This window comes from Nicotiana tomentosiformis, chromosome 5 (assembly GCF_000390325.3).
Source record: "Nicotiana tomentosiformis chromosome 5, ASM39032v3, whole genome shotgun sequence".
In the NCBI taxonomy this organism is placed as follows: Eukaryota; Viridiplantae; Streptophyta; class Magnoliopsida; order Solanales; family Solanaceae; genus Nicotiana; species Nicotiana tomentosiformis.
In genome coordinates this window covers 5,369,283-5,383,044 of record NC_090816.1, presented here as the reverse complement: position 1 = coordinate 5,383,044, position 13,762 = coordinate 5,369,283, and the positions used below count along the sequence as shown (strand labels likewise).

The window sequence follows — 13,762 nt, the reverse complement described above, 5'->3', positions numbered from 1 at the left end:
ACTTGCCCCTCTTCCCAAACCTCATAGCACCCTTCATGGGTGATACCTTCAGCAAAACCTTCTCCCCAACCATAAAAGACACATCATAGACTTTCCTGTTCGCCTAACTCTTCTGCCTAGACTACGCCGTGCGTAGCCACTCCCGAATCAATTTTGCCTTATCTAATGCATCCTAGACCAAGTCTGTACCCAAGAGCCTAGCCTCACCCGGCTCAAATCATCCTACTGGAGATCTACACCTCATCCTATATCTCATACGAAGACATATGAAAACTTGAGTGATAACTATTATTGTATGCAAACTCCACGAGTGGCAAAAACTGGTCCCATGAACCCCCAAAGTCAATGACACAAGCGTGCAACATGTACTCCAATATCTGAATAGTGCGCTCGAACTGCCCGTCCGTCTGAGGGTTAAAAGTTGTGTTCAACCCAACCTGAGTACCCAGCTGTCGCTGCACGGCCCTCCAAAACTGCGATGTAAACTAAGTACCTCTCTCTGAAATGATGGAAACTGGAACACCATGCAGGCGAACAACCTCTCGGATATAAATCTCAGCCAACCGCTCTGAAGTGTACGTAGTACCAACTGGAATGAAGTGAGCGAACTTGGTCATCCGATCCACAATCACCCAAATAGCATCGAACTTCCTCGAAGTCCGTGGGAGCCCAACTACGAAGTCCATGGTGATTCGCTCCCACTTCCACTCTGGGATCTCTAACCTCTGAAGCAAGCCACCCGGTCTCTGATGTTCATACTTAACCTGCTGACAGATGACATACTGAGCCACAAACCCAACTATATCCTTCTTCATCAGCCTCCACCAATAGTGTTGACTCAAATCCCGGTACATCTTCGCGGCACCTAGATGGATTGAATAACGCGAGCTGTGGGCCTCCTCAAGAATCAACTCCCTGAGCCCATCTACATTAGGCACACATATCCGGCCCTGCATCCTTAACACACCGTCATCACCAAGCGTCACATCCCTAGAATCACCTCGATGAACCCTGTCCTGAAGAACGAGCAGGTGGGGGTCATCATACTGACGCTCCCTGATACTGTCATAAAGGGAAGTCCTGGGAACCACACAAGCCAAAACCCGACTGGGCTCCGAAATATCCAATCTGATAAGCTGGCCCGCTAAGGCCCGAACATCCAATGCCAAGGGTCTCTCTGCTGCTGGGAGATATGCTAAACTCCCCAAACTCTCCGCCCAGCGACTTAAAGCATCGGCCACCATATTGGCCTTCCCCAGATGGTACAAAATAGTGATATCGTAGTCCTTAATAAGCTACAACCATCTCTGCTGATGCAAGTTAAGATCCGTCTACTTCAACAGATACTGAAAACTCCGATGATCAGTATAGATGTCATAATGAACTCCATACAAATAATGATGCCAAATATTCAAGGTGTGAACAATGGCTGCTAACACAAGATCATGGACATGATAGTTCTTCTCATGAGTCTTCAACTTGCACGAGGCATAGGCGATCACCCTACCTTCCTGCATCAGAACATATCCAATACCTACCCTCGATGCATCATAATACACGGTGTAAGAACCTGAAGCTGATGGAAAAACTAACACTGGAGCTGTGGTCAAGGCAGTCTTGAGCTTCTGGAAGCTCTCCTCGCACTCATCCGACCACCTGAATGGAGCACCCTTTTGGGTCAATTTGTTCAAGGGCAATGCCATGGATGAAAATCCCTCCACAAAGCGATGGTAATAACCTGCCAAACCAAGAAAGCTCCTAATCTCCGTAGCTGAGGACGGTCTAGGTCAACTTTGCACCGCCTCTATCTTCTTCAGATCCACCTGAATACCCTTATTGGACACCACGTGCCCCAAGAATGCTACTGAACCGAGCCAAAACTCACACTTGGAGAACTTTTCATAAAGTTTCTCCTCTTTCAATCTCTGCAATACAGCCCTTAAATGCTGAGCATGCTTCTCCTAGCTACGAGAGTACTCGAGATTTAATCAATGAATACAATAACGAATGAGTCCAAATAGGGCTGGAATACACGGTTCATCAAATGCATGAACGCAGCTTGGGCATTGGTCAGCCCAAATGACATCACCAAGAATTCATAATGGCCATAACGAGTCCTGAAAGCTGTCAGAATCTGAGCTAGGGACTCCTGGAGCTAGGTGGTGCCTGAGTTGGTGCATCAACAATTGGAATTTGGTCCTGATCTGGGAGAACTTGTGGATTTGCAGGTACTGCCCCAGCTGCTGTACGGGCTACACCTTTGCCCCTACCACAGCCTCGGCCTCTCGCGGCCCTGGCTGGTGGTACTGGTGGCTGGCCTTCCTGACTAGTAGCACGAGTCTTCACCATCTGTGAGAAAATGAAACAACATGTGTTTATTTACCAGAAAAAACAGATTCGCACAACAAGAATCCAAGAATGTGAAATTTTATTAAGGGTTCTGCAGTCTTTCGAAGAAAAGTGCAGACGTCTCCGTACCGATCCGCAAGACTCTACTAACCCGCTCTGATACCAACTTCTCATGACCCAAAACCTAACCCATCGTGAAGGCGCCTATCGGTGGTACTAGGCAAGCCGACTTTCCCAAAAATACTTCCAAACTAAATATAAAAGTAAAGTAAAGCTTTCCATATCAGGAATTGTTCATAAAATCAAAGTTGAACTCAATATAGAATCCAAATGTGGAAACCAAACCCAAACATCGGGGTCTCACTAGTCATGAGGGTCTAACTATTTATAACTATTTCAGTCAATGTATAAATATCAGTACAAAACGGAAAGAAATATAAAAGAAGTAACAACGTCCTGCGGACGCCGGCAGCTACTTTGTAGTCTCCGAAACGCAAACGAGCCTCCGTGCTCAGACACATCTGTAGGTCCCTACTGGAAATAAAAGGACCCGAGGCAGAAGATATGATAATATAATGAAATGATAAGGAATTTAAACAATGAGAAATTACAGAAAGGTAACAACACCGCAAATAAAGGTAAACAACAGAGGTGCTCCCGAGGTACAGCCTCGTAGTCTCAAATGTAAATATATAACATGGGGAGATCCTGAGGTACCACCTCGTTCTCCCAAAAGTAAATATGCAATAGGGGCGCTTCCGGGGTACCGCCTCATAATCCCAAAATAAATACACAACAGGGGAAGCTCCCGAGGTACCGCCTCATAGTCCCAAAAGTAAATATAAATTCATAACCTATGGAACAATGAATTTACAACAAGGAATCCTACAGTTAAACACTAAATGCAAGATCATGGAAGCAGGTAATTCAACTAAGCATGTTGCACAAATTGCAAGTCAAAGTTAAGACATATAGGCATGCGACATTAGGCTAAACATGATGACTACACATGCTAGAGCAACTCAGTTAAGGAATTAAAAGAAAACTACTGAGCAAGAACAAGATTTTTCAATATATAACTTGAGTACACACTCGTCACCTTATGTACACGACCTTCACGTATTGCAAATACCATAACAGTACCAAAACCTAAAGGGACTTTCCCCCACACAAGGTTAGACAATTCACTAACCTCAAATCTCGCTCAATCAATCTATAAGAATGCCGTTCCCTTGACTTTCCAACTCTAAACGCTCCAAATCTAGCCAAAAGAAATTACATACCATGAATACAACTACAAGAAACTAATTTAAAGAATAAATCTATGACTTTAGCAAAGAATCGAAAAACCACCCCAAAAAAGTCGACCCGGGCCCACATCTTGGAATCGGGTAAAAGTGACAAAATACGAACACCCATTCGATATCGAGTTCATCCATACCAAATTTACCAAAATCCGACACCAAATCGTCATTCAAATCCCCAAATTAAACTATCCAAATCCCTAGCCTCAATCTCCCTAATTCCACCTTAATTACACACAAACTAAGTTGGAAATTCAATAGGAAAACAAGATTATTGAATAAAAATGTCCACAAGTGTCTTACCTCAAGAAATCCCTCGAAAATCCTCTCAAAAATGTCCACAAATAGATCGAGTTTGCAAAGTCCAAAATGAGAGAAATCACGAAACCGTTCATATTTTAAACACTGCCCAGCATTTCTGCTTCTATGGTACCGCTATTGCGGTGAAAACTATGTATCTGCGGAGTTCACTTAAACTCCCAGACTCCGCACCTGCACGCTATCATCTACATCTGTGGAAGCGCTTCTGCAGCCCCTCATTCGCTTCTGCGGAAGACTTGGCCACCTCAGCTCCCTCACTCACTCTGCACCTGCGACCACTGGCCATCCTTATCATCCCCACATCTGCGATCGCCTGCTCGCTTCTGTTGTCAATCTTGCACATGTGCGATTGCACCAGAACTGGTGCACATCAGCCATTCTCACAAGTCCAAATTTAGTTTGTCAACCATCCTTAATCCACCCGAGGCCCAAGGGACCTTAAAAAAATCTACCAACTAGTTCTAAAACATCATACGAACTTAGTCAAGCCTTTAAATCACATCAAACAATGCTAACAACACGAATTGCACATCGATTCAAGCCTAACAAATTTTAGACTTCAAACCTTCACATCCTATGCTGAAACCTATCAAATCAAGTCCGATTGACCTCAAATTTTGCACACAAGTCATAATTGACATTACGGACCTACTCCAATTTTCGAAATCGGAATCAGATCCAGATATCAAAGTGTCCATTCCCAGTCAAACTTTCCAAAAATCATCCAATTTCCAACTTTCACCAATTAACGCCGAAATTACCTACGGACCTCCAAATCAATATTCGGACACTTTCCAAAGACCAAAATCACTATACGGAGCTATTGGAACCGTCAAAACTCTATTTTGGATTAGTCTTCTCACAAATCTACCAATAGTCAATTCCTATGACTTAAACTTCCATTTTAGGGGCTATGCATCCCATTTCACCCAGAAACCAAAAACCAAACCTCCCGACGAGTCTCAAAACCCAACAATGGGATAGAGGGAGCAATAAATAGGGGTTCGGGGCTAATACTCTCAAAACGACCGGTCGGGTCGTTACATCCTCCCCCTCTTAAAACAAACGTTCATCCTCGAACGAGTATAGAGACATACCTGAAGTGATGAAAAGATGAGGATAACGGCTGCGCATATCATGCTCGGTCTCCCATGTCACCTCCTCGACCGGAGGACCACTCCACTGAACCTTCACTGAAGCGATGTTCTTTGACCTCAACTTTCGAACCTGCCTATCCAAAAATGGCCACCGGCTCCTCAACATAAGATATATCCTTGTCCAACTAGACTGAGCTGAAGTCTAACTGTCACGCCCCGAACTGGGGGAGGGGGCGAGATCAGCACCCGGTGCCTCACTTATCCTAGCGTACTAGCTTGCGACTAAGGGACTTTGAACATATATTGTCATACTTTGTCCATGGGCCACATTGCAAGACAATTTGCAAACGCTGACTAAACATCAATATAAAGCTGGGGCGACAAGGCCGTCATACCTACTACAGCTGGCAAACCAACAAAATATACATACAAGGCCTACAAGCCCAACATACTGTACTAACTGACAAGATGTCTACAAGCCTCTACTGATGGATGTTTTATGATCGGAATAGGGCCCCGACCTACTCATAACATATATACATATATACACAAGATGTACATAAAGCTCTAGACCCGACAACTCCGAAGGGCATGGAGCTTACCGATCAAGCTGAACTCGGGTAACACCTAATGATAAGGTCTACCCATCTGTCTGTCTGAACCTGCACGCATGAAATGCAGAGCCCATAGTAAAGGGACGTTAGTACGAAATAATGTACCGAGTATGTAAGGCGAAGACTGAAAGCTGAAACTGAACTGATAATATAATAACTGAAAGTAACTGGGAGTGAAAGATAATCTGAAGATATGCTTACCTACTGATACTGACTCAACTCTCTAGATATAGTAAGTAAAATAGTTGTCTGGCCTTATAAGGCTCGATATATATAACTGCTCTATCGTAGTAGGCTCTCTCATAGACGCTCGGCCATACTAGGCTCTGTATCTCGGCCAACTGGGCTCGCTCATAGGCGCTCGGCCACAGCAGGCTCGGTATATAACTTACCATCTGATCAGAGGTTGCCCAATAGGGGCTTGCCCATTGATTATAGCTCGATGGTGGTGAAAATACTGTAATACTGTGTATATATATAGACCATCTACTCTCTTGACTGGAAGAAGACAATACTCAGTTGAATATAAATTCCTGATAAGGGAGAATACTCTAACTTATGAGACTAGGATAATGTATATAAATTTCGGAGTATGAACTTCTCTTTATGCCTCGTTATCAAATACATGTAGTTACGAGATCATACCAAAATGAAGGAAGGGCTTAGCCTAACATACCTGAACTAATTCTCTTCACAATCCCTTAAACACCCGTTAATTGCGACAACACGTAACGACGGATCGAAGTAGGGAAAAATTCATATGATATTGTTGAGAAAGATTGCACCGTACTCCCTTAGAATCGCAAAATCTCACATTGCTAAAATACTAAGAATTCTCGTTTGAATTTTTGAAGACGCTTGTGAGATTTTGTTGAATTGTTGAAGATAAAAATTCTCACGTTACTCATGAATATGCATCTCTCTTTATGAAGTAAAGCCATCCTTAAATGTGTGAGCTCCATCCATTGCCTAGAATTGCAATTCTCTTAGAATTGTAAATGCAACATATGTATTTTGATGACTTATATTGGAATCTTTATTAAAGAGAATGGGCCCCACTTTAGGATGACTTGGCCATGACATCTTCTAGTTGTGACACCAAGTACATGACTTAAGAGTCATTTTTAACTAAAGCTTCTTGGCTGCCACGTGGGGGAATTTGTCCCCACCTATTAAATATCCATAAATCCTTAATTGTATTGTTAATCTCCCATTAAACCAATAATTAACTAATTACCCACATAATCTCCTATTAAACCAATAAGTAACAAATTACCCACATAATTAAGAATTATCTCAAATTACTTAAAATACTACTCATTTTTAACAAACTTTATACATCATACCATCATGGTCATGTGGTACCTTATATGGCACTAGTCTATAAATACCGCATATTATTGCTCGGACCATATTTTATCTCAAATTGTCAAACTTCGACGAAACTTATTTTCTTCGATTCGCTTACCCTCTCACTTTCACAAATATACTTATCACTTGTTTGAAATAGCATAATGCTTATAATCTCAAAATAATCTCATTCCCAAACTTACGTCGATTAGCTTACGACGAAACTTTAACGTACGAAAATGCGGAATATAACATGTCATTTCCGAGCTTATATCAATTTACTTATGGCGTACTTCTACGTATGAAAATATGGGGTGTAACGCTAACACATGAGACGGATCATTGTGATACTTCCGGAGCATGGAAACATGAAATACTGCATGAACTGCCAAGAGACTAGGTGGAGGTGCAAGTCTGTAGGCCACCTCTCCAACCCTCTCAAGAATCTCAAAAGGCCCGATATACCTAGGGCTCAACCTGCCCTTCCTTCCGAACCCATAACACCCTTCATGGAAAAAACCCGGAGCAAGAGCCGCTCTCCAACCATGAATGCAACGATACGAACCTTCTCATCTGCATAACTCTTCTACCTGGATTGGGCTATACGAAGTCGATCCTGAATCAACTTAACCTTTTCCAAATCATCCTGAACCAAGTTTGTACCCAATAGCCTAGCCACTCCCGGCTCGGACCAACCCACTAGAGACCGGCATCATCTACCTACTAAGCCTCATACGTTGCTATATGAAAATTGTTCTTGTAGGAAAACTCCGCAAGTGGTAAGAACTGATCCCAAGTACCCCCAATATCCATCACACACGCACAAAGCATATCCTCCAATATCTGAATAGTGCACCTGGACTTTCCGTCCGTCTAAGGGTGAAATGTTGTACTCAACTCCACCCGAGTACCTAGCTCATGCTGTACGGCTCTCCAAAATTGCGATGTAAACTACATACATCGGTCAGAGATGATAGATACTGGCATGCCATGAATCCTGGCAATCTCGCGAATGTAAACCTGAGCCAGCTTCTCTGAAGAGTAAGCAGTAACCACATGAATGAAATGTGTTGACTTGGTCAATCTATCCGCAATCACCCAAACCGCATCCAACTTCTTCTGAGTCCGTGGTAGCCCAACAACGAAATCCATAGTGATACACTCTCATTTCTACTTTGAAATCTCCATCTTCTGAAGCAATCCACCTGTCCGCTGATGCTCATACTTCACCTGCTAACAATTTAGGCACCGAGCTACATATTCCACTATGTCCTTTTTCATACGCCTCTACCAATATTTGTGCCTCAAGTCCTGATACATCTTCGCGGTACCTGGACGAATGGAGTACCGTGAACTGTGAGCCTCCTCGAGAATCAACTTATGCAAACTATCTACATTGGGCATACATAGACTACCCTACATCTGTAATACATCGTCAACCCCAATAGTAACCTCATTAGCATCGCCGTGCTGAGCCATGTCCTTAAGGACAAGAGGATGGAGGTCATTATACTGACGCTCTCTGATACGATCATAAAGAGAAGACTGGGAAACCACACAAGCCAAAACTCGACTCTTTTTCGAAACATCCAATCTAACAAACTGGTTGGCCAGGCCTGAACATCCAAGGCTAACGTCCTCTCTGCTACTGGTAGATATGCTAAACTGCCCAAACTTTCTGCCTTGCGACTCAAGGCATTGTCCACACCATTGGCCTTCCCGGGATGATAGAGAATAGTGATATCATAATCCTTAAGAAGATCCAATCATCTATGCTGCCGCAAGTTAAGGCCCTTCTATTTAAACAGATGATGTAGACTCCGATGATTGGTATAGACCTCACGAGGGACACCACACAAATACTGCCGCCAGATCTTCAAGGCATGAACAATAGCTCTAACTCGAGGCCGTGGACTGGATATATCTTCTCATGAACCTTCAGTTGTCTAGACGAGTAGGCAATCCTCCTATCGTCCTACATCAACATCGCGACAAGGCCAATGCGCGACACATCATAATATACCGCATAGGACCCCGATTCAGTAGGCTACACTAACATTAGGGCTATAGTCAACGTAGTCTTAAGATTTTTAAAGCTCTACTCACAATCCTTGATCCACCTTAAAGGAGCACCCTTCTAGGTCAATCTGGTCATAGGTGCAGCAATAGCCGAGAAACCCTTTACAAATTAACGGTAATACCCCGCCAAGGCAAGAAAACTCTGAATCTTCGTAGCTGATGATGGTCTGGGCCAACTCTACACCGCTTCAGTCTTCTTCGAATCTTCGTTGATCCCCACACTCGATACTACATGACCCAAAAATGCCACTGACTCTAGCTAGAATTCACACTTCGAAAATTTTGCATACAACTTTTTTCCCTCGAGGTCTGAAGCACAGTCCTCAGGTGCTTCTTATGATCCTCCTAACTCCGGGAGTTCACCAAAATGTCATCAATAAACACAATAACGAAACAGTCAAGATAGGACCGAAATACACGTTCATCAAGTGCATAAGTGATGCTGGGGCATTGGTCAGCCCAAAAGAAATCATAAGGAACTCGTAATGACCATACCGAGTCCTCAAAGAAGTCTTCAGAATATCTGGCTCCCTAATCTTCAACTGATGATAGCCTAAACGCAACTCGATCTTAAAGAACACTCTGGCACCCTGAAGCTGATCAGATAGGTCATCAATACGTGGCAATGGATACATGTTCTTCTCTGTAACCTTGTTCAACTGGCGATAAACAATAAACATTCGCATTGAACCATGCTTCTCCTTTAGAAACAAGACAGGAGCATGACGAGCACAAAACACCCACTTTAATATACTCGCTAGTCGAATACAATATAATATAATATCGTATCCACAGAGATTGGAGTTAAATAGTATTTTCATAGTTTCTAGCTTGATTGCTATCCAAGATGATCAACAATTGTAATTTATATGATTAAAACTAAAATTATCTAAGAGCCTAACTTATTGACGAATAACACTCGAACAAAAGTAAGCAAGGAAGATATCAATGGGAGAAAATAGGGATTGATTGGATAGGTGCAAGATAAATATTTGTCACAATATGAACCAATTTAAGCTCGGTAAAGATATGCAAGAATTCGTAATGGATTGATCTTTAGGAGAACCGCTCTCGATTATATTCCTAACTAGGGTTAAGCAATAATTCAACTAGCCTCTTTTGATTACTAAGAAGAATTAATGAACTCAACAACAAGATAATTCAACGATATCACAAGTTATGCCTCTCTTGATTACATGAACATGTCAATATAGATGCAATAATTAAATCATCCAAAACGATTCAATACATAAAAACTAGAGTTATCAAACAAACAAATATCAATACAACAAATCCATCAAACCCTAAAGAAAAATACTCCATAGATATGGAGTAATTCATCACAAATAAGTTTATCTTAAAGGAAAACACAAACTATTTAAACTCTTGTCTTGAGCGAGGATTGAATGATGAAATCTTTGTGCTCTTGCTTCTCCCACTTCTCCTTAGCCTCCTTAGGTCTTATATGTGTCAAAAAGTCCAGAATATACCATTTTTAGATGTATATATATCAAATAGGGTTGGACCCAGACGAAAACACCTTTTCCTACGCGAAATAAGACTCTTTTCGGAATAGGACGTGCGCGTCCGTGCACCTGGGAATGTGCTCGCGCATATGGCTGCGCACGTTGGCCAGAACACTGCCTAACTTGCGCGCCCAGTGTGCATTTGCCCACATGGGTAGCCTCCGAACTTTGCCAATTGCTGACATAACTTTACACTGTTGTGTCGCACTAGTGTATTTTTTCAGCAGCTGATTTTTCCTTGAATTTTGACGTCTAGCAGTGATCGTCGCCCCCCGAACACGATCCCGACTTATTCCTTTGGGATTTTTCTCATACTTCAAAGCTCCAAATAACTCTAATTAGTTTCACAATATCTACATAACTCGGAATCGCTCCTACAAGGTATAAAACACACAATTAGTGCAAAACACTAGCGATTGAAAGCTCAACTCAATTAAAGTGCAGTAAATTAGAGTGCGATAAGCAACTAAAACACGCAATTATAGCCTACCATCAATACCCCATACTTAAACCATTGCTTGAGGGAGAGCAGTCAAACTATACTTTATATAGACACGACCTCATTACACAACTCTCATAACTCATCATACCAAAAATATTTGAAAAAGATTAAGCACAATAGTGTAACATCGTAGCCTCAACATTTGACTCGAAATCACCATGCCTTATTTATAACTCACTCACTTACTCTAACATAGAGGTCAACGACATTACCTTTCCTTCATAAATAAAGTGCCCTCACATAACAATAGAGAGTAGTTCCACACACCATAGAAATTAAGAACAATTAGGAACTCAAAATAGAAGGAATTTACTCACTCTTAGAAACAACATTCATATGCCACAAAAGATGAACCATAGGCCTTCCCGTAGTATACTACTCTAGCAATTTGAGCTCATTCAGTTAAGGATGAAGTAGGACTTTAAATGGTTGTAATGTAGGCTACAAGATAGATAGGATACATTTGGATATAAGAGTTATTACACCACCCTAAGCACTTTAATACATACAATAAACCTTTAAAAACCCCATACTTATGTCAAACCATAATTCCACCTTCACATCAATATACATTAACTCCCAACTTTTTTATGCACAATTACATCAAGAGTTGCCACTATCAAAGAATATTTTGCACAACAATACAACTATTGTTTTTTCTCTTTCAAGTGGCTCTTACCTTTTTTTTTCAAAACAATGCACCTTTCTCCTTATTTCAATAGTTCCACTAAAAAGACAAACCAACCACCCCACACTTCAACTTTTTATAAAGTTCATAACTATTTCAAGTTTTCATGAGAGGCACAAGGTTCAAATAGATGGTCAATCCAAAAAAACGGATAAGATTTGTAATGTTGTTGCCAAAGAAACAAGATTACAAGCTCAAAGGGGTTAACTATGATACATATCAAATAGGTGGGTAAAAGCTTATAATTTGCTTAACAAAGAAATGCCTATATCATATCTAAGACTGAATAAAACTACTATTTCGCTTTGCAAACACACGTGGCAAGTTCTAGACATCAAACACAATGCACAGAAAAATGCAAAACCTCACACACACAGCACATAACTCACTCAAAATTTGAATTGGAAGCAATATCTCTTAACTTTGTTATGTCTTGAGAATAGAGAGTGCTTTAATTGTGACACTTAGGCTCAGTTATTGACACTTAGGCTCACACAAGGTTTCCTATTCCTAACCAAAAATAAAAATTAACTACACCCGGTTCAATCAAAAACTTTGGAAAAGAACCGCGGCACGAAGAAAAACTAAGGGGAAATTAATACACTACCTAACAAAAGATTTTTTTTTCTTTCCACTTTGATCCCTCAAGAAACCCGTCGAATGATATCCATCATCGGGAGAAATCGAAAAATTGTAATTTTGTTTTTCAAATTTTTTTCTTCTAACAACTAAAAAGAAAAAACAAACTAAAACTAATATACATACAACATACAAATATCCACCACCACACACTTTAAGTTGTGGCATGTCCCCATGACACACAATTAAAAAGCATAAGGTAGAGAAAACTTCCTTGAATCTCTAGTCGGGGTCTGAATCAAAGTCGGGCTCCATTCTTCTCGCTAGCACAAGTGCACACATCCATTTAGATAACTTCTTCTCAGCCTTCTTGGGGTATACCCCACATATGTCTTTTTCTATCACCGGGACCTCCTCTTTCAAACTCTGCACTTTCCACTCTATGCTTGCAGTTGGTTCTCCTTTTTCATCCCCGTCTCTACATTCATCTCGAATGTTACAGTCTCTTCACCCACTCTAAGCATGCGTTTTCTATCATGTATATCTAAAATTGCTCTACGCGTTGATAAGAATGGTCTTCCTAAGATTAGGGTTATCTCCTTGTTCTGTTCCATCTTCACCACTATAAAGTCTACTGGAAATACGAACTTATCCACCCGAACTAAGACATATTCCTCTATCCCATCGGCTATTATAGTTGTTTGGTCTGCTAGCTGCAAAGATATTGGTGTAGATCTTATCTTTCCAATCTCATTCTCTAGCTTCCTGTAAATAGACAAAGGCATTAAATTAATTGAGGCACCAGAATCAAATAATGATTTATCAAAATTAAGAGTTCCTAACGAGCAAGGTAGCATAAAACTTCCTGGATCTCCACACTTTTGTGGGAGTTTATTTTGCAAGATTGCGCTGCAATGCTCTGTGAGCTTGACCACTGAGGTTTCTTCTATCTTCCTCTTCTTTGTAATGATCTCCTTTAAGAATTTGTCATAAGCTGGCATTTGTGAGAGAACTTCTGTGAATGGAAAATTTACATTAACCTGTCTCAACATATCTAGAAATCTCTCAAACTTCTTGTCCAACTTTTCTCTTTACAACTTTTAGGGAAATGTTAGAGCATGCATGATCTTGCTCTCTTCATTAGATTCATCCCTTCTTGAAGTTTCCTTCTTCTTTTTCTCAGCTCCCTTCTTGGCTTTCTTCTTCTTATCAACTTCATTTTTCAGCTGCTCCCCAATTGTTTTTCAGGTACAATCTCTTTTTTGACCGAATTGGGATCTTTCAGCACTTTCCGGTTTCTTTGGGATTTCTCTCAGTATCAGCTGGGAGAGTTCCTGTAATTCTCTCAAACAA

At 41.2% G+C, this 13,762-nt stretch overlaps 1 protein-coding gene across 1 annotated transcript; it reads right to left on the bottom strand.

The window, feature by feature from the left end:
* Positions 1-12,849: 12,849 nt before the first annotated feature.
* LOC138891867 (uncharacterized) lies at positions 12,850-13,461 on the bottom strand. Its single transcript, XM_070175549.1, has one exon. It carries the CDS (start codon positions 13,459-13,461, stop codon positions 12,850-12,852), a length of 612 nt encoding a protein of 203 aa, XP_070031650.1.
* Positions 13,462-13,762: the final 301 nt, after the last annotated feature.